The 19,913-nt window shown below is 38.9% G+C and overlaps 1 protein-coding gene across 1 annotated transcript; it reads left to right on the top strand.

Moving 5' to 3' along the window:
• Window positions 1-1,237: 1,237 nt before the first annotated feature.
• Window positions 1,238-4,614, top strand: LOC145802755 (uncharacterized). Its single transcript, XM_082895528.1, has 3 exons — window positions 1,238-1,291; window positions 3,589-3,930; window positions 4,057-4,614. Exons 1-3 carry the CDS (start codon window positions 1,238-1,240, stop codon window positions 4,612-4,614), a joined length of 954 nt encoding a protein of 317 aa, XP_082751654.1.
• The last annotated feature ends 15,299 nt before the right edge of the window (window positions 4,615-19,913 follow it).

Here is a 19,913-nt window from a genome sequence, read left to right as displayed (position 1 = left end):
TTGTATTTACCGCCCCATTGAACTAAATTGTAAATTTTTGAGTTGTTGAGACATCAAGTTAAAATTAAGCATGGTGGTTTTCAAAAGATGTAAATGTAGTCTTCTTTTAAAAGGCATAGCAAGGCATGTGCATGTCATATTGGGCATCTTGCATAAATGTATATACTTTGTTAAGAATTCTCTACTGGGCTTTATGCTCACTCCTATGGAATTTTGGTGTAGGAAAAGATGTAGTGAACCCGCCGAACTAGGGCGTGGAAGTATGTATTGAGAGCACAAGGCTCTATTTTGTTTGTGATTGTAATTTTTTGTAAGCCAAGGGCTATTCATGTATGGGTCTGAGAGACCATTTTTGTGTAACCGGGCTTAAGCCTTGGGACTTGTAAGCCCGTGAAGGCATTTACTTATTTTGATTGAATGATTCTACATGCTATAGATTCATGTTCTAAGATTCATTGAATGTATAATTGCATGTGAGATTATTCTTGTATAAACATTTGAGATTATGTAATGGAATATGTTGGGGATATTTTCGGTATCTCTTAAGAGCCATGGTTATTATTATTATTTCAATAGTATGTATTTTTTTGGGGGGGGGGGTGTTACAATCACCACCCGAACCACCAACTTCACCACCACCGAACTCCATTACCGCCACTATGAGAATTACCATCACCACCACCTTACAACAGCAAACCCACATTTTTCACAACCAAGTTCCATTACCGCCACCATGAGCATTACCATCATCACCACCTTACAACACCAAACCTACCGCAATCGCCGGACTGCCACCACCAGTTACGTTGCCACCTAGAACCATGTTTCACATCATGTTATAAGTAAAGAAGAAGAAGAAGAAGAAGAATGAGGAAGATAGAGGAGAAAGAAACAAAAGATGAATGTTTTGAAATTAATTTTCGGACAACTTTCGGCATACCAAAACTATCCATTACATGAAGAAGTGAGAAAGTAAGGTAGTGTAGGGCGAAGTAGGAAGTGAGGTGAAGAGAATGGCGAAAAAATGAAGTAGAACTGTCAAGAATCGAGAAAGATATGAAGTCCGAAAAATGGCTCCAAGAAAAGTAAAAAACAAGAAGAAAAGTCTTATTTTTTTATCAACTTTTGGAGCTCCAAAGGCATGGAAAAAAAGGAAGAATGAGACATATGAGATGTGATACAAAAAACTAGACCGTGAGTTGAATCCAACGACCTAAAAATGAGGCGAAACGGAGTTATGACGAAAGAGATAGAAGGGCTTGAAGTGGTGGTTGGTGGTGGTGGTTTGCTGGTATGAAAGGGCAGGTCTGCATCTTTCTTTTGAAATTTGGGGCCAAAATGTAATTTTTTTAACTTTTTCCATTTCAAATGTGATGGCACGGGCAAAATTGATACGATTTTAAAAACTTTGGGGGTACACGTGAAAATAAGAGTAGTCTGAGGAGTCATTGAAAATTGTGTAAAAGTATAGGAGTATAAATGAAATTTGCTCTATAAAAAGAGATTGCATGCAAAAAATTAGTTTTTATTAGACAACAAATAATAACAAAAAAAAAAAAAAAGCACACATACAAGCATAAGATATGACTACATCCACCTCGATGATAAAATTTACCTTAATTTGGTATTCAGTACCCTTCTCAGCCGTCTTTAATTCTTAGAATAATGTGACACGGTATGAGACTAAAACAATTCCACTTCCTTTCTACGAAAATATATGTATCAATTAGTATATCAATTATAATCGTTAATGACATTTCATTATATGGTGATTTTTTTTTTTTTCCTTTTTCTTCTAATGTACGTTGACTTAGATAGGAGGGCCTCTTAAAGGAGCAATTATTCATTTCTTAAAGTGCTTATGTCACTACCAGATTTGGATAGTTCAAATTTGTTTATTACATTAGCTTCAGAAATGTTGATTAGGATATTCATTCAAAATTGTAATTAAAATTCATATAAAAAGATTTACATTCTCAATAGCTATTGTATACTTTCAATAAATTTTTTAATTTAAACTTTTTAAATGACAAACAAAAGGGAATTTTAATATATTTTTATTATTATTTCAATAATAAATAGCAGTAAATACATGGAGTGTTACCATTAATCTCAACAAGTCATACAACTCAGACAAGCTTGAAATGACTTTTTTTTTTTTCCCTTCAAATTTTATGTCTTGATTCATTATTTCGGTAGTTTTATTTTGTATGCAATGAACTTTTTTTAGTACTCAAAAAATAAAATGTACAAACTAAATGCATTTTGGGTTGTATTAGCCACGGTATTACAATTACAATTAAAGATACTGTGAATGGGTTGTAGAATTAGTGTGCAATGTTTGAGTGAGTGAATTGGATTGGAGTGTCAAGATTTGTAAGATGAATATTCAAAATATGTAAATATAAGTATTCAAATTATGAACGGTGGACTGATTAACTTGGTAATATATACAAATAATAAATAAACATATATATATATATATATATGGGGGCATATTTTTGTGGATGACAACATGTGACTAAAGTGGCACCGGAGTGCCAGCCGAGATGCCACGTGTCCTAATCATGGCGACGAGGTGACCTCGGCTACCAAAATCCGAGATGAGCAAATAAGGGACAAGAGTCCTAGAATGGGGGAGGACCTCAGTCTGGATAAGGATGAAACTCTTAGGGAGTTTATCTTTATCTATTTGATAGTCTAGGATGAGCATTGAGCCAGAGTCCAAGAGAAGCTAGGCTTCTACAGAGATCAGGTTAGCACTGGCTATAAAAGTAAGGCACCCTCATGAGTCTAAGGTACGCTTTTTGTATCCTAACATAGTGAGTTAAGCGTTGTTTGCTATCTTTGAGAGATAATTGAGTACTGACTTGATCGTCGGAGTGCCCCCGGGTGGACGAACCACCGCCGAAGTCTTATCTTTCTATGACAGGTTGTTCAGGGGCAATCTACTCTGTCGGTGTTCTCCAACTGAGTACCTGTTTGACAGTGTGGTCAGAAATCAACACCCATAATTTGGCGCCATCTGTGGGAAAGGAAAGAGAATAGATGGCCAACGACAGACAGAAAGAGAAGATTGGGGACAACATCTCAACTGGAAGTGGTAAACACATTGACCCTAACGTAGAGGAGGATAACCACAACGAAGAACCTCGGGATAAGAATCCAGGAGAGAAAGACATCGACAAAGAGGGAGACATGCCAAAGAAGGCAGACCGAGGCAAGTATTACAACGAAAGCGATCTCCAGGTATGGAAAGATAGATGCCTGAGGAGGGACAGTGAGATGAAGGTGATGGCAAACAAATTGGTGGACCTGCAATCGGTTGTCAATTTTATGATGCAGAACAACATCATACAACCACCGTTTCCATTGGACGACACACCGATTCCAGCGGGCAAAAACGATGCCCAGAAATGGGGGTAGAAAGCAATCCCCGCAGTCCCCTAGCATGACAAGGCGAGGGAGTATTCTCATTGGCCTTCACGAGAGGTCGGGCAAGGAGAATCGATGAGAGGAGAGTCTTAGAAGACACATCGTACCAAAGAAGCCTATGCCAAGGAACATCGGCATGTTCAAGGGAAATAGCTTTGCTTTGACACGACGAATGGAGGGAGGTCCAAGAGGACTCACAATGACACCGGGAGCAACGCGCCTAAAAAGCTGAAATCCGTTGACAGTCAAGCTCCTGGATGGACTAAGGAGGATTTGAGAGACTACCTACAAAGGAAGCGACAAGATGCCGAGGTCACATCTCCGGTTAAGCCAAGAACACCATTCTCAGTAGAGCTGGACACGTTTGAGGCCCCGAAAAGATTCCGCATGCCGAGATTCCAGATATACGATGGCAAGCCTGATCCTAACTTCCACGTCGGCTTGTACCTGAACTCAATGGCACTGTACACCGGGAACGAGCCGCTGCTGTGTAAGGTATTTCCCTCTTCCTTTAGGGAAATCGCATCAGACTGGTTTCACAAGTTGTCGAAAGAAATTGTGAAGAGTTGGGAAGGCCGGGCCGAGATGTTCATAGCTAGGTTTGTGATAAACAAATTGCAGCCATTGAGGGTAGACTTCCTGATGGCTCTGAGAATTGGAGAGGATGAAAGCCTCAGGGCTTATGCTAAAAGGTATTATGAAGTGTTTAACCAAATACCAAGATGCAATCAAGAATTGGCGGTCGTTTCTTTTAAGAACGGCCTGAACGATGACTGCCTGCTTCGAAAGTCACTGGCAAGGACGCTGCCCAAGAGTATGGAGGAACTCATGGCCAAGATCAAGAAGTATGCAAGAGCCGAAGAAGACACGCCAAGGACAAAGGCGTCAAAGCAAGAGAAGAGAAACGACTCACCAAAGCGAGGCCGAGGAAATACTAGATATAACAGGCAAGATACAGGACTAAGGGCTGCACAGGAAGTCACCACAGTGTTCCGGATCCCGGTCTACAAAGTCCTAGAGAGAATCAGGAACCAACCTTACTATAGAGTGCCAGAGAAGATCCCCGGCAAATTTATGGGAAGGAGCTTGGGGAAGCATTGTGCCTATCACAATGAGGATGGGCACCTGACTCAGGGGTGCAGAGCCCTAAAAACACACTTAGAAGACCTGGTCAGATAAGGCCACTTGAGGGACCTGGTGGATAAGGCCCGAACAAGGAAAGAACAGGCAAGGTTGCCCCAGGCACCGGCAGCACCACCCCCACTAGCACCACAACCACAAACAGAAGGACCTCGAGTGATTAATGTGATTCACTCGAGGGTCAATAAGAACAAGATACGTAGGGAGACTCAGAGGGTAAGACACTTACAGCACGTGTGTCAGGTCCAGCAAAAAAGGCCTAGGGCAAGCGAGTGTCCGGGTCCAATGGTATCCTTTACTGAAGTTGGCCTAGACATGGTGCAGTATCCACACAATGATGCTCTGGTGATATCCTTGAAGATTGGAGAATGCCAGGTAAGGTGCATTCTAGTTGACCAAGGAAGTTCTTGTGACATCATATATATCAGATGTTACAAGGAGCTCTGCCTTCACCAAGACAATATGGAACAGTCCAACAGTCTAATGGTCAGGTTTAATGGAATGCCAACATGGCCCTTGAGAGCAATAAATTTGGAGGTGCAGGCAGGCACCAGGAAAGTGAGCATAGAGTTCACAATCATTGACACCCCTTCACCTTACAACGTTATCTAGGGAAGACCGTGGTTACACGCAATGAGGGCTGTTCCCTCAACATTACACCAATTATTGCGGTTCCCGACGAAGCAGGGAATTGAAGAGATCAGAGGGGACCAGGTACAGGGGAAGAATTGCCCCATGACAGCTATGAAATCCACCTATACCATACGAGATGCAGACACAACCGAGATTGAGGATGAAGACATGGAGGTCCTGGACGACGTCGACAAAGAACCAGCTGAGAAAAGTGAAGAAGCCCTAAAAAACGTTATGGTCTGACAAGATGATGAAGAGCGCTTCTTCTTTCTCGGCTCAGGTTTGGTCGAGGAAGAGGAAAAGGAATTAGAGCCGTTCCTATGAGCAAACATTGAGGTGTTTGCCTGGACACCATACGAGCTGCCTGGCATTGACCCCGAGGTCAGTTGCCACAAATTGAATATAGACAAATCGGCTAAAACTGTCATTTAACAGGCTAGAAGGCCGACCTTAATACATGTTGAGGCAGTAGAAGAGGAGGTGGATAAATTGCTGGAAGCCAAAGCCATTCGAGAGGTATTCTACCCAACATGGTTATCAAACACAGTTGTTATGAAGAAGAAGAATGGAAAATGGAGGGTCTACGTGGACTTCACCAGCCTGAATAAGGCTTGTCCCAAAGACAGTTTCCCACTCCCTAAGATTGACCAATTGGTGGATGCCACATCAGGACATGGAAGAATGAGCTTCCTGGACGCTTACAAGGGGTACCATCAGACAATCATGTACCCTCCCATTAAGGAGAAGACTGCATTCATCACCCCAAAAGAGTTGTATTGCTACAGAGCGATGCCTTTCGGGTTGAAAAATGCAGGAGCAACTTACCAGAGATTGGTGACTAAGATGTTTAGACATCTAATAGACAAAACAGTGGAGGTATACATTGGATGACATGGTCATGAAGACCAAAGTGCCTGAGGATCATCTGGCTGACCTGAAAGTAGTTTTTGATATCCTGAGGACATTTCGGCTCCGACTCAATGTGTCGAAGTGCGCATTTGGAGTTGGGTCAGGAAAGTTCCTAGGATACTTGGTTACCAAAAGGGGCATTGAGGCGAGCCCAGATCAGATCAAGGCCATCCTGGACTTGAAGAGCCCAACTTCAGCAAAACAAGTACAGATGTTGACTGGAAGGGTCGCAGCCCTAAATAGGTTCATAAGCAGAAGTTCTGACAAATGCAAACCTTTTTTCAGTTTTGTAAAGAAGGCCACAGATTTTTTGTGGACAAAAGAGTGCGAAGTCGCCTTAGTCGACTTGCAAAGATACTTAACCAATGTACCAGTTCTCCCAAATCCAGTACTTGGAGAGGAGCAGTTCTTATACTTGGTAATTTCAGAGCATGCAGTGAGTGCAGTGGTAATCAGAGAAGAGAAGGGAGAACAGCGTGCAGTTTACTAAGTGAGTAAAACCCTAGCTGGCGCAGAGACCAGGTATTTACCCCTGGAGAAATTGACACTGGCCTTGCTAATTGAACAACTATTTCCAGGAAGTTGAACCATTATTTCCATGCCCACAAGATTGTGGTATTGATTGAACACCCCTTGAAGTCCCTACTACAGCAAGGAGATCTGACAAGAAGGGTAGCCAGATGGGCAGTAGTATTGGGCCAATATGACTTGGAATTTAGGCCCAGAACAGCAATCAAAGGCCAGGTTCTGGCCGACTTCGTGGTCGAGTTCACACCCGGTGCCATCTCACATCGGGCTCTGAAGAGTCGCAGCTTAGGATGTCCAGGAGAACAAGAAGAAACCCACCTGGGAATGAAAACCCCACGGCAGAGCAAAAGAAAGAAGAGAAACTCAAGCCCTGCGATATTTACATCGGCGACTCCTTCCGACTGTTTGTTGATGGGAGTTCAAACCGACAAGGAGCGGGAGCTGGAGTAGTACTAGTATCTCTAGATGGACAAATGTTAGAACAATCAATTTGTTTGGGGTTCAAAGCCTCCAACAATGAAGCAGAGTATGAAACATTAATCGCAGGATTAAAGCTAGCAGCAGTAATGGAAACCGACGAGGTTGTGGTCTTTTTTGATTCCCAGCTTATCGTAAACCAGGCAACAGGTGAGAATGCAGCCCGAGATGAAAGAATGATAGCCTACGTTAAGGAGGTTAAACTACTGGCCTTGTTTCAAGACTACCGACTACAGCAGGTTAGCCGAGATGACAACAGCCATACCGATGCCTTGGCTAACCTAGCTAGTGCAATGAAATGGGGGGGAGGCAAGGACAATAATGATTGACTACTTGTCAGGCTCAAGTGTGGAACCACTAATCACAGAGTATGAAACAATATGCGTAGAGATGGGACCAAGTTGGATGGATGCAATAGTAGTGTTCCTTAGAGATGGGAAGCTATCAGAGAATAGAAAAGAGGCACACAAGACCAGACTGAAGTCGGCAAGATTCAGTCTGACAGCAGAGGGACATCTCTGCAGAAGGTCTTTTACTGGTCCCCTTTTGAGATGTGTGCATCCTTCACAAGTTGAAGACTTCTTGTATGAAATACACGAAGGCGTATGTGGGAGCCACACTGGGGGCATGTCACTTGCTCATAAGGCCATTACTCAGGGGTACTGATGGCCTTACATGCAGAAGGATGCTGAAGCCTATGTCAGAGAGTGCGAGAAGTGTCAAAGGTTCGCACCTTTGATACATCAACCAGCAGCAAATTTAAATTTAGTATCCAGTCCTTGACCATTTTCCTAGTGGGGCATGGATCTTGTTGGCAACTAGCCCAAGCAACTAGACAGAAAAAATTCCTACTAGTATCAACAGACTACTTCACCAAGTGGGTAAAAGCAGAACCCCTTGCAAAGATTCGAGATGTTGATGTGAAGAACTTCATATGGAAGAACATCATTACTACGTTTGGGATCCCAAGGGCAATAATAGCAGACAATGGCACACAGTTTGACAACAAGCTAATCAAGAGCTTCTGTGCAAAATACAAAATCAAGAATTATTACTCTACTCCAAGCTTCCCTCAGAGTAATGGTCAAGCAGAAGCATCCAATAAAAACAATACTGGATGGGATCAAGAAGAGGCTGGAAGCAGCAAAGAAAAAGTGGATGGATAAGTTGCCCAATGTACTTTGGGCATATCGGACTACGCCGAGAAGATCAACTGGGGAATCTCCATTTGCCATGGCCTATGGCACTGAAGCAGTTATCCCAGTAGAAGTCGGCATCCTAGGGATCAGAACCCAGGGAGTAGAGAATGGGACTAATGAGGCATTCCTGGCCCGAGATCTGGACCTGTTGGAGGAAAGAAGGGAGAGGGCAGCAATTCGGCTGGGGGCATACCAGCAACAACTTGTTAAGGCTTACAACAAGAAGGTTAACCCAAGAGAATTCAAAATTGGGGATCTTGTGCTGAGGAAAGTGGTCGGCAACAAGAAGGACCCCAGAGAGGGCAAGCTTGGCCCAAATTGGGAGGGCCCTTATAGAATTATCTCGGTTGCCGGTAATGGTGCATATCGGCTTGAGGATAGTGATGGCAAAGAGTTGCCAAGACCCTGGAACACTTGCAACTTGAAGTTTTTCTATCATTAGATTTTTGTTTTTTAAAATTTATGTTATTAGCCGAAGTAGTAATAAAATTTTAGCTTGATTTTTCCAAACATATGTAATACGACTAACCAGTCCTTTGGCGATGTTTGTAGATGAAACATGACAAATAACTTAGACTTATTATATGGCAGAGTTGAATTATACTTGCATATAATAGAGTTGAACTAAGTTGGCGATGTTTCTAAGTGAAACATGATGAATAACTTAGACTTATTATATGGCAAAGTTGAATTATACTTGCATATAATAAAGTTGAACTAAGTTGGCGATGTTTCTAAGTGAAACATGATGAATAACTTAGACTTATTATATGGCAGAGTTGAATTATACTTGCACATAATAGAGTTGAACTAAGTTGGCAATTTTTCTAAGTGAAACATGACGAACAACTTAGACTTATTATATGGCAGAGTTGAATTATACTTGCATATAATAGAGTTAAACTAAGTTGGCGATGTTTCTAAGTGAAACATGACGAATGACTTAGACTCATTATATGGCGGACTTGAAATTATACTTGCATATAATGAAGTTGAACTAAGTTGGATTAACCTAGACTTGCCATGTCGGCAGAATCAAACTCAGATCGGAAATAGGTGCATTTCAGTAAGGGTAACAGCGAAACCGAGGTTGAGAACCTCGACTAGTCTTTGTTTGAATCTAACTTCGGCAACAAGATCATCGGCACATGCATAATGTGAACATAAGTGAAACTTAAGTTCACATTAGGGGGCAAAGAGCTGGAGAATGATGAATAAAGTTTAAAGTGCTTAACAGTTGGAATTTTATAGAAAAATTTACAAGCTAGAGTTGGCTTAACACTTGTTGAAGTTTTCAAGAAAAATTACAAAGTTGAAGTTAAGCCGAGGTAATATTGCAAGAAGTACATACGTACTTGCCAAGATGACCATGGTTGTCCAACTCGGGGAATATAGAAGACATAAGTCTTGATAAGAAAGAGTAAAGTGGCAAAGTTTAAGTCAACACTTCTGAAAACACTTTTACAATGTTTTCAAGTGTTAAACCAAGGTCGAGATAAACAATCAAGAAGTTATGTCCGAGGTATTACAGATAAAAATACACTTTGAAGACATGCAAAAATATTCTAAGTATGGAAGCAGTAAAAGCATACAAACATACAAACACTTGAAAGAAGAAGTTATACTTGCATTGAAAGGGAAAAAAGGCACTTCGGCCTGTAGAAGGATTACTTGTTCTGATACAAAAAGGGCACATCGGCCAAATATAAAGCTAACATCGTTCATAAAGCAAAAAAGTACAAGGCATAGAAATAAAAGCTATTAGAAAAGACTGCTCGACGTCGGTGGTAGGATGTGTCCCAGAAGACAACAATGACATCTTTTCGGCAGCCTTCTCAGCCTCGAGCTCGGCGTCAATTTCTTGTAAAGTTTGATCGAGGCTCTTCTCGGTGGTAGACACCTCGGATGTAGTCTTCTTGGGGGAGGCACTTTTTGAGACCTCGTCCTCCTTATCCTAAGTCAAATCGAGGACTTGCTCATTCAGAGTTGGGGACTTGGCCCCAACAGAACCCTTAGCATCGGCTGCCACCTCGGCCTCTTCATCTTCATCTTCTTCTTCTCCTTCTTCCACCCGAGCCTTAGCCTCAGAATGGCTTGAAACATGAGGGAATGGCACCGAAAGTCGGCCTTCATCATGAAGGGGGGAATCCTCGGGGACATCCAACTCCTTGATAGCAGCCATCCAACCAAGGGTGTAACCCTTGTTGCATGCCTGTCTGACTTGTTTCTTGTACTCCTCGCGGACGTCGTCTGCCCCCTCGGCATAGGCCTTCTCATCCGCCACTTCGATTTTGGCATCTTTTGTGGCCAAAGCACTTCGGAGCTCTGCTTGGGCTTTGATTGTTTTTGCTTCGGCCTATTTTATTTCGGCCTTGAGAACCTCAGCAACAGCCTCCACATCACCTGCCTTTTCCTCGGCTTGATCTTGGGCTTGTTTGGCTGCCTTGGCCTGATCTATTAGCACTCTCATCTTGGCCTTGGCGTTGTTTAGGGATTTAAGCAAACCAGCAACCTCCTTCGTCTTGTGGACTAGCTCCTTCTTCAAGTCCTCAGCCTGCATCGCAAAGGAGTGGGCGTGCTGGATCTCCTAGAAAAGCAGAATGAACAAAGTTAGTAAACTCTTTTAGTATGAAAACAAAAAATGAAGAGTACCAAGTGTTAGAAATTTACCAGTACAAAGTGATGTACCATCAAAGAGAAATTTTCATATTCGCTGACATGGACCATACGGTTGAGGTCATTGGAAAGGAACAACGCAGTGGAGAGGGCAAAGCCGACCTCAATATCAGTAGCGCTATCATTGGCTCTGACTGGCTTGTCCTCAATCGTGATAGAGGGGACCCAAGGGTCATCAGATTTAAGAGAACCCGAGGTGGCTGCAGAGTCCGACCTCAGATTCTTTGACTTAGTGGTTTCGGAGGGTTCAGCCTTGGCGGGCCTCTTCTCGGGGGTGGAGGAGCTTTTCTCAACCTCGGCCAGCTTGGATATAAGCAAAGTGTCCTCAGAATCGATCTAAGTCATTGTTGCCTTGGCTTTGGCCTTTTTCACTCTTTTTGGCTTGGCCCTTGGTTGGGATTGCGATGGTGAAGATTAGACTGTAACAACACCAGGGATGTCGGCTAGAAGGTCTTTAACGACAACCTTACTGCGTCCCATCTTGTCGGCAGTGGTGACGATTGTAACTTTTGTGCTGAAGTGGATTACAGGAAGAGCAGTGGGGGGGGTGGGCCAGATCGAAAGCCGACGTCTTAGCACTCTGTCATTTTTGGCTGCAAGTTCTTCCTGCCGGAGCAAAGATGGGAACTCAGCGACGACATTGACGCTGGGCATGAGGGATTAATTGTGGAGCAGATGTTGACGGTTGCTCCACGGGACCAGAGGTTGATCCCTGATCAGGCCTTGGCGATGAAGTAGTTTGGGGAGTTGTTACTGAAGGTGGAGACTTGCTCTTCTTAGGACGTCAGACAAGGTGGATTTGTAAGTTGAGATATAGTTCAGCAACAGAGGAGCCTTACGCTAATTAACAAGCAAGTCCAGCAGCTTCCTGAAATCTTTGCTGGGGTAGAAGGTTTTGCGGAAGTCTTTCGGTGGCTAAGGAAGAACTGTAAGCAAAAAAACAGACATTAGAACATATAAAATGAACAAAGACTTGAAAGCAGGTAAAGTGACACTTGGCTCATATCATTACCCTCTTTAAAAACTGTTCGGCTCAAAGGGTAGAGGTGGAGGTCATCATCTGATGGGAACTCCCTCCCAGTTGCTTGAGAAGATGAAATAATCATCTCCAGCATCTTTGTTGGAGTCTGGGAGGTCGGCAATGAGTTTGTATTTTGTGGATCTCGGCTTAAGGTAATAGATGTAGCCCTTTTCTGACTTCAGGCCAAACATGGTGTAACAGTATTGGATGTTGGCTAGGGTTATCCTAGCATTTTCTCAGCTAGCTAGGGCAATTATGCCATTACTGGCTCTATAAGAGTTAATGGCTAGCTACATTGGGTTAAGTTTGTAGTAATGAAGGACTTGGCGAAAAAGGATATCGAGAGAGAACCTTAGTCCGCACTTTATAAAGGTTGGGAAGGGCATGAAGTTGTCGTTGGGCATAATGGAGTCCTCCTCCCCTGCTAACCTAAGATTTACATCGACAGGGATAGAAAACTCTATCCTAAAGTGCTCAAGCTTTTCTGGGGTGTCCACCCTCCACCTAAACATACCCATGATGTTGGCTAAAGGGGAAGAATGCAAGATTTTAGAAGGAAACGGTTTGTATGGGTTTAAAGGACCTTGGCTGAATCCTAGAGAGCATTGAAACAAAGGTATCTAAGGATCTAAGGGGATTTTGGTTCAGTTTTCCTAAGGGATGGGGTTTTAAATCAAATCTCAAGCCTAAATCTACGGAAACAAGAATTGAGGGTAAGAATCTAGAAATAAAGCAAGAAAAAAAGGAAGAAAACACAATGATTCAGACCCAAGAAAACCAATAGAAATTTAAGAACATTGTACGAAGCGTGTGCAGATGTGCAAAATCAAGTACAATAGCGAGATAAACAAGTGTGTGAGTGGAATGTGTGTAAATATACACAGAAACAGATTGGACAGAGGTAAAATCACAAACAAACATGACGGAATTTAGGATACAAATGAAGATTCAAAGAACATGAATAGCTTCGCAATAGTAGTGTACAAATGTAACAAAGTTCGAAGTAAGTCAAAAACTAAAAGGAGGGGAATAGTGACTTACTGAAGAAAATGGCGCCGGTGTGAGGTGCGCCGAAGTCAGACGATGACGGTAAATGGAGCAGAACGGTGAATGCTTCATTGGAGGAGATGAACGGAGCAAGTTGCAGAGCTTGAGAGCTTGGACAATGGCGGTTTGGAAGCAAGAAACTTTAGAGACAGAAGACTTGAGCGAAATCAAAGATGTGAAGTGAAAAGACGGAAAGAGAGAAAACATTTTTATCAAAACACAAAAAGGCGGCAAACCACAATGAATGTGCCTTGGATGACGTGCCTGTCTGGCGGCATGCGCAAAAGCGATGCGACCTGATGGTGCGTGTCAGGTACAAATCAATGAGGAAAATACGTGTGGCAAAAATGGTTAAGAAACCGTGCGTGACAGTTCATGCGCAAATAGAACTCTTGGAGTTCTTGATTTAATGAAGCAAAAACCTTGGCTAGGGGGACGATCTCGGTTAAAGAACTTGAAAAACTTAGTTTTTGGTTCTAAGGCGTTGAATAAAACACATTGTAGTCTTGGTCATATGGAGCTGACGTGTGACGACCTTGGTAATGAAGGATAAAGCAAGTCTTAGCCAACGTGTTATGTGGACAAACGATGTAGGTTCCATCACATCAGGATGCCGAGGTAATAGAACTTAGGGGGCAATTGTGGGGGCATATTTTTGTGAATGACGACACGTGGCCAAGGTGGCATCGGAGTGCCAGCCGAGGTGCCACGTGTCCTGATCATAGCGACGAGGTGATCTCGGCTAGGCCGAGGTTATCTACGGAGATACCGGAATCCGAGATGAGTAGATAAGGGACAAAAGTCCTAGAATGGGGGAGGACCTCAGTCTGGATAAGGATAAAGCTCTTAGGGAGTTTATCTTTATATATTTGAGAGTTCAGGATGAGCATTGAGCCAGAGTCCAAGAGAAACTAGGCTTCTACAAGGATCAGGTTTGCACTGCCTATAAAAGTAAGGCACCCTCGTGGGTCTAAGGTACCCTTTTTGTATCATGGCATAGTAAGTTAAACACTGTTTGCTATCTTTGAGAGATAATTGAGTACTGACTTGATCATCGGAGTGCCACCGGGTGGACGAACCACTGCCGAAGTCTTATCTTTCTGTGACAGGTTGTTCGGGCGCAATCTATTCTGCTGGTGTTCTCCAGATGAGTACCTGTTTGACAATGTGGTCAGAAATCAGCACCCACAATATATATATATATATATATATTCAATGGAATACCCGACCTTAATTGTGGAGCTGCCACTGCTGGCAATGGCATAAAGAAAAAAATTCAAATTATGAAAGGTGGACTGATTGACTTAATTTTGGGGCTAAAAAAATATAAAAAGATAAAATAAGTTATATAAGTCAATAAGATAAAATGTCACGTCTAAACCATAATCATTATACTTTTTCTCTCGCAAAAGTAAAAAAAGCCTAAAAACAAAAACCAAACAAAGTTAAAAAAGTCCCAACACAAAAAAATTGATTATCATAGCCCATGCCAAATAAAACTTTAGTAATATATACAAAGAATAAATAAATAAATATATATATATATATATATATTCAATGGAATACCCTGCCTTAATTGCGAAGCCGCCACTGCTGGCAATGGCATGAAATAATTTTTCTTATTAGCATGTAAATTCTTGATTGAGAGATTTATTTACAAATTTTATTTAGTAGACTTATAGTTCAATTTCATAAATTTTTTTAATGTTTTATCAAGTCTCATATATTTATATTTATATTTTAATAGATCTTTTTTTTTAACTTTATATTATAATTATTATATAGATTATTTTATTTTTATTGACTTTTATTATAATATATATATATATATATATTATTATCATATATTTAGGAGAGAGAATATCAATTATTAGATATATTTTATTTGTGGTATATATAAAACATTGTATATAGAATATGGAAGAAGGGATTCGCTTGATCAAGGATCTTCCTTTACTATTATTTTGCATTAATGTCCTGCTATGGAAGAATATTTGGAAGAGAAGATTAGTTGTAGACTGATGATGGACTCGCAACAGAAATAATGGTAAACTAATGATGAACAATCAATTTTTTTTTTGTCACTATTACACATAAACTGTAGTCTCTTCGTTGATTTGTATAGTCACGGGTATTGTGAAGTTTATTAACCGGTATTATACCTGTGTTAATTATATACATATTTTTTCTAAAAATGTGCGTCAATATATATGAACTATTTGATAATTTTTTATATATTATTTGATGATTTGTTATATATTGTTTGATGAACTATGTTTGTTGTTTGAACAATTATTTTTTTGTTGTCATTAAACAATCGAAATTGTCGGTTTTTATTTCTTTCAATTTTGTTACATGTTTTCATGTTAAAGTGTGAACATTCACATTTGTATGACTTCAGTTTTTTTTAAGGCTAGTTGTATGTTAATTATAAATTATGAATATTCACATTATATTTTGATATGAGTTTTGTTTTCGCGAAAATTAGTTGTATGTTTGTTGTTTTTGTTACTATGCTTGTTGGTTGAATAATCATTTTTGTTACCATTGAACAATCGAAATAGTCGATTTTTACTTTTTTCATTTTTGTTTCATGTTTTCATGTTGCAGTGTAAATGTTCACATTGGTATGAGTTTATTTTTTAAGGCTAGTTGTATGTTAATTGTAAATTGTGAACATTCACATTGTATTTTGGTATGAATTTTGTTTTTCGAAAGTTAATTGTATGTTTGTTGTTTGTTGTTGTTGTTTATTGTGAACATTCACATTGCATTTTGGTATAAGTTTTGTTTTTTCGAAAGTTAGTTGTATGTTTGTTGTTTGTTATTTATTGTGAACATTAACATTTACATTGAACTTTGGTATATGTTTTGTTTTTTCGAAAGTTAGTTGTATGTTTGTTATTTACTATGAACATTCGCATTATATTTTGATTTTCGTTCAAATTTTTTATTACGTTATTTTTAAAATATTCACATTATAAAAAAAATTGAAAATTCATAATTTGAGATTTTTCTTTGTTAAATAAGAGTGATTTTCTCAATAGAATAAGGGAGAGATTTTCTCGAATGAGGGATTATTGTTATTTTTTTTATTGTGTATTAGTTTCAAAATAAAAATATGTGCAAAAACTTAAAAAAGATGATTTGGTCATATTACATTAAATAAGACCTAATGAAATACTCAAAAAGAACATAGATTAGATGGAATAATATGTTAAATAGAATAAAACACTTGGAAACAAATTTATCAAAAAATGACCCTGGTTGATTCTAAACCAAAAGGTAACATGGAAAATTTATGGATAATAATGACTATATTTTCTTATCGTGAGTGATAGGTGCATTAAATCAATGACAATTATTAGATAGGAGGGCTATAGGGAACATTATTGTGCTCCTTTCGGTAACTTGAGTTATTCATTTTTAGGTCTTTTTGTATAAATTATTCATACACAATATCCCTAACTATATATAGTTTTATAGCGTTTGTTTAAAAAAAAAATGTATGACATGAATGATTTTGAAATAGATCATACAATAATATGATAAAATTATGTATCAATATACATTAGATGGACTTTTCTTTCTTTTTTTTTTTTCTTTTTTTTTTGTGCATGATCACCATAAAGCGACTTAAAAAATAAACAGTTCAACTGATCAAAATAAGACCCATAGTAAATTTCACGGCCAGAACAATACTACCCAAACATCAACATAAAAATAATGAATTCGATTATTAAGATCTAATAAATTTTATTTTATCTTTTTTGGAGAGGAAATAAGGACATTCATTATAATAAAATAAATACAATCACACATAATAGCATACAAAATAAAATTAGCCCTTACTTAAGGCTAACTTCGCTGCCTCATAGGCAAATTGAACACCATTCCTATTTACCTTAGTAATGCATACATGATCCAAAACACTACAAAGTTAATATTTTTCAACATAGAATACAACTCCCATTCTATAGCCATCTTTGATTTAATTCGCATTACCAGCATTTAACAATCTATAGGAATATTGGCTGACACGATTTGGTGTGTGAAAACCATTTGAGCACCTCCAAACATGCCTTTGCCTCCGCCACTAGTGCTGAAGATGCTGTAAAAGAAAATTGTTGCTTGATGATTGGATTTCCGTTGTAGTCCATCGCAACCCACTCAGGCCCAGCTTGAGATGATTGTTGCCTCCATGCTTCTGTTAGACAATCTTCACTGTATTCTGTATAGATTAAGTTTGTATACTTAATAACAAACAAAAAAAATAAAAGAAATAAGGGAGAATGTTTGATTACAAAAATCAAACTAGAAATAAAATTAAACAAATAAAAAAATATTTTATTTTGTTACAAAAATAAAATCAAAATCTGATATAAATAAATAAAACAAAAAATAAATTAACAACTTACTTGATTAATTTCTTGAACAATATTTTGATCAAGTCTAGTGTTTGACATTGTGTTCTTAAGACAGATTCATCCTCTCCACGCTGATTTCAAATATGCAGCCGTCTATCTCTCAAGATAAAATGATCAACTGCTAATAAATGTAGCATTACAATTTATTCGCACAATAAACACGCTAAGTGTATACACTCTTTCTCACAGAAAATTAATGTAGTTAATGCAGCAAAATATGCAGAGAGCAAAAGCAGAATTATGGACAAAAATTCTAGTGCAAATCCAAATGAAGGACTAGTCTATTTATAGATGGATTGGTAGCTCTTCACATTTGAACTCAACAAGTAAAAAACCTGTTCGGACAATACTCAACAGGTGCAAGACCTGTTCAATTTGAATTAAATAGATGTGAATCTGTTTGGTTTATAGTTAAACAGATATGAAACTGTTTTGGGGTTTGAATTTTGAACAGATAAAAAAAACTGTATTTGAACAGTTTTGACTCTGTACAGACTTTCGGATCTGTTTGTGAAGAGGTGCAAAAAAAATTTGAATTTGAATTTTATTTCCAACCATAATTTGAAATAAAAAATGGACAGATTTTATTTCTAAATAAATAAAATCAAATTCAAATGTTTTTCGGCCCAAAAAGATTAGTATGCGCTAGACAAGCCCAACTCAATCACACACCAAGCACTTTGCGCCCAAGCAAGACCAGATGGCGACGCGCATGTTTATTTTGGGTCCAATGGGTCTAGCCCATTTTACCCATAACCTCCCCCTCTACAAAACTTGGGTGCCCCCTTGGGACCTACCCTAAATTCCAACTCCAAGCCCTATAAACCCACTTAAAGTATCCCACCAAATCAATATGGGACAAGCCTAAACCACACCTTTAAGAAATTTCCACCAAAACTCCATTTCCATGGAGCTCTCTTTGGCTTCAATTTTTCATTCACCCAATAATGATTTTGAGCAACCAAATATACCGCGTGAATCACAATGCGGCATAGAACGCGTTACCACTTAGCCCGCCAACTTTGGGCACGGGTCCCACCTAAAAATTAGACCAAAGTTTAGAAAAAATTCTGTTTTTTTTTCAAGATTTTTTCCGAACCATTTCTAACAGCTCCATCGATCAAAAATCTGTGCACAATAGAATCTGGACACCAACTTGCATTGTTAGTAATAATAAAAGAAACACCCCCCCTCCCCCCCTCTGTTTTGGATAGAATTAATCTCCATCAATTTAGCATGAAGTTGTCTATTTGAAGGTAAATCTAGGTGATTAATCCACTCAATAGTCCGAATCCGATGCTCAATATCCTTTTGAAGGAAGGAAGTTTTTTGGTTTTTTTTTTTTGTTTTTTTTCACTACAAGATAAATTGGTTACCAAAAAAAAAAAAAATCCACACAAAATATCATATCAAATCCCATAATCATTTCACTTTTTCTCTCACAAACATCACATTCAACTACAAAAAAACCTAATTATCTTCCCAAACACAAAAAAAAAAAAAAAAAAAAATTCTGCAATAATATCCTACAACTAAAAAAACTTACAAAAAACTCACTTTCCAAACACTCACATAGCCTTGTTCCTGTGGATCCATATTCCCTATAAAACCTTAATTGCTTCCACTATAGCCTGCTCATGTGGTACATTTCGAAACCACCACTCAATCCCTTCCTGAACCAATAAACTTTGTACATATTCAATATCCAGACGCAACCGTGAACCCCTCCAAATGTGCTTGGCAAAAGAGCATTTAAAACAAAGATGTTCCACAAATTCTTCTTCCTCCAAACATCTTGGGCATTGAATATCAACCCCCAATCCTCTATTAGTTAAAGCAACATTTGCAGGTAAAATTCTATGAATCAATGTCCATAGAAACAAAGCCCATTTCGCCGGAGTTTGAAGGTTTCATAACTTCTTCCAACAACAGAGAGAGACCGGGCAATTTTTGTGTACTGATTTGACTTTTGGGCCTAAATAACTTCAAAGTGAATATGTTAGTTTAATTTTAAACATTAAAGCTTTTAAATATTCCAAATTTTGTAGCTGAATATGAGGAAACACACTGACCGTTAATTAGTGTCAATTAAAATATGCGAAGATGAAAACTTCATTTTGTGACAATTTTTTTTTTGTAATTTTTTTTTTATTTCATTGCAATAAACCGATTGTGATAGTTTTTTCGTCAATATATTGTGACAAAATATTACAACAAATTAAGGTTTAGAGACAAATTTAGGGACAAAATTACTTTGTAGGTATGAGATATTATATATATATTAGTTACAAAAAGTGTTATTTATTTTTATTTTTTTTTTACGATGAAATGGGCATTTAGTGACGAAATACTGTCATTTGTAAGATCCAATTAAGAATTTCGTATTTTAAAAAAAAAATCATATTTTTCTTTTTTTTCTTT

The sequence above is a fragment of the Camellia sinensis genome, chromosome 11 (genome assembly GCF_055761805.1).
Source record: "Camellia sinensis isolate YWXY chromosome 11, ASM5576180v1, whole genome shotgun sequence".
Lineage (NCBI taxonomy): Eukaryota > Viridiplantae > Streptophyta > Magnoliopsida > Ericales > Theaceae > Camellia > Camellia sinensis.
This window is presented reverse-complemented; position numbering and strand designations above follow the sequence as displayed.

What these genes read in the sequence shown, in the direction of transcription:
- LOC145802755 (XM_082895528.1), top strand. Translation starts at nt 1,238, where the DNA reads ATGACGAAAGAGATAGAAGGGCTTGAAGTGGTGGTTGGTGGTGGTGGT. An exon ending in TTGGTGGTGGTGGTTTGCTG is followed by an intron (nt 1,292 to 3,588) that starts GTATGAAAGGGC and finishes CAAGGGAAATAG; the next exon opens with CTTTGCTTTGACACGACGAA. An exon ending in ACGAGCCGCTGCTGTGTAAG is followed by an intron (nt 3,931 to 4,056) that starts GTATTTCCCTCT and finishes AACAAATTGCAG; the next exon opens with CCATTGAGGGTAGACTTCCT.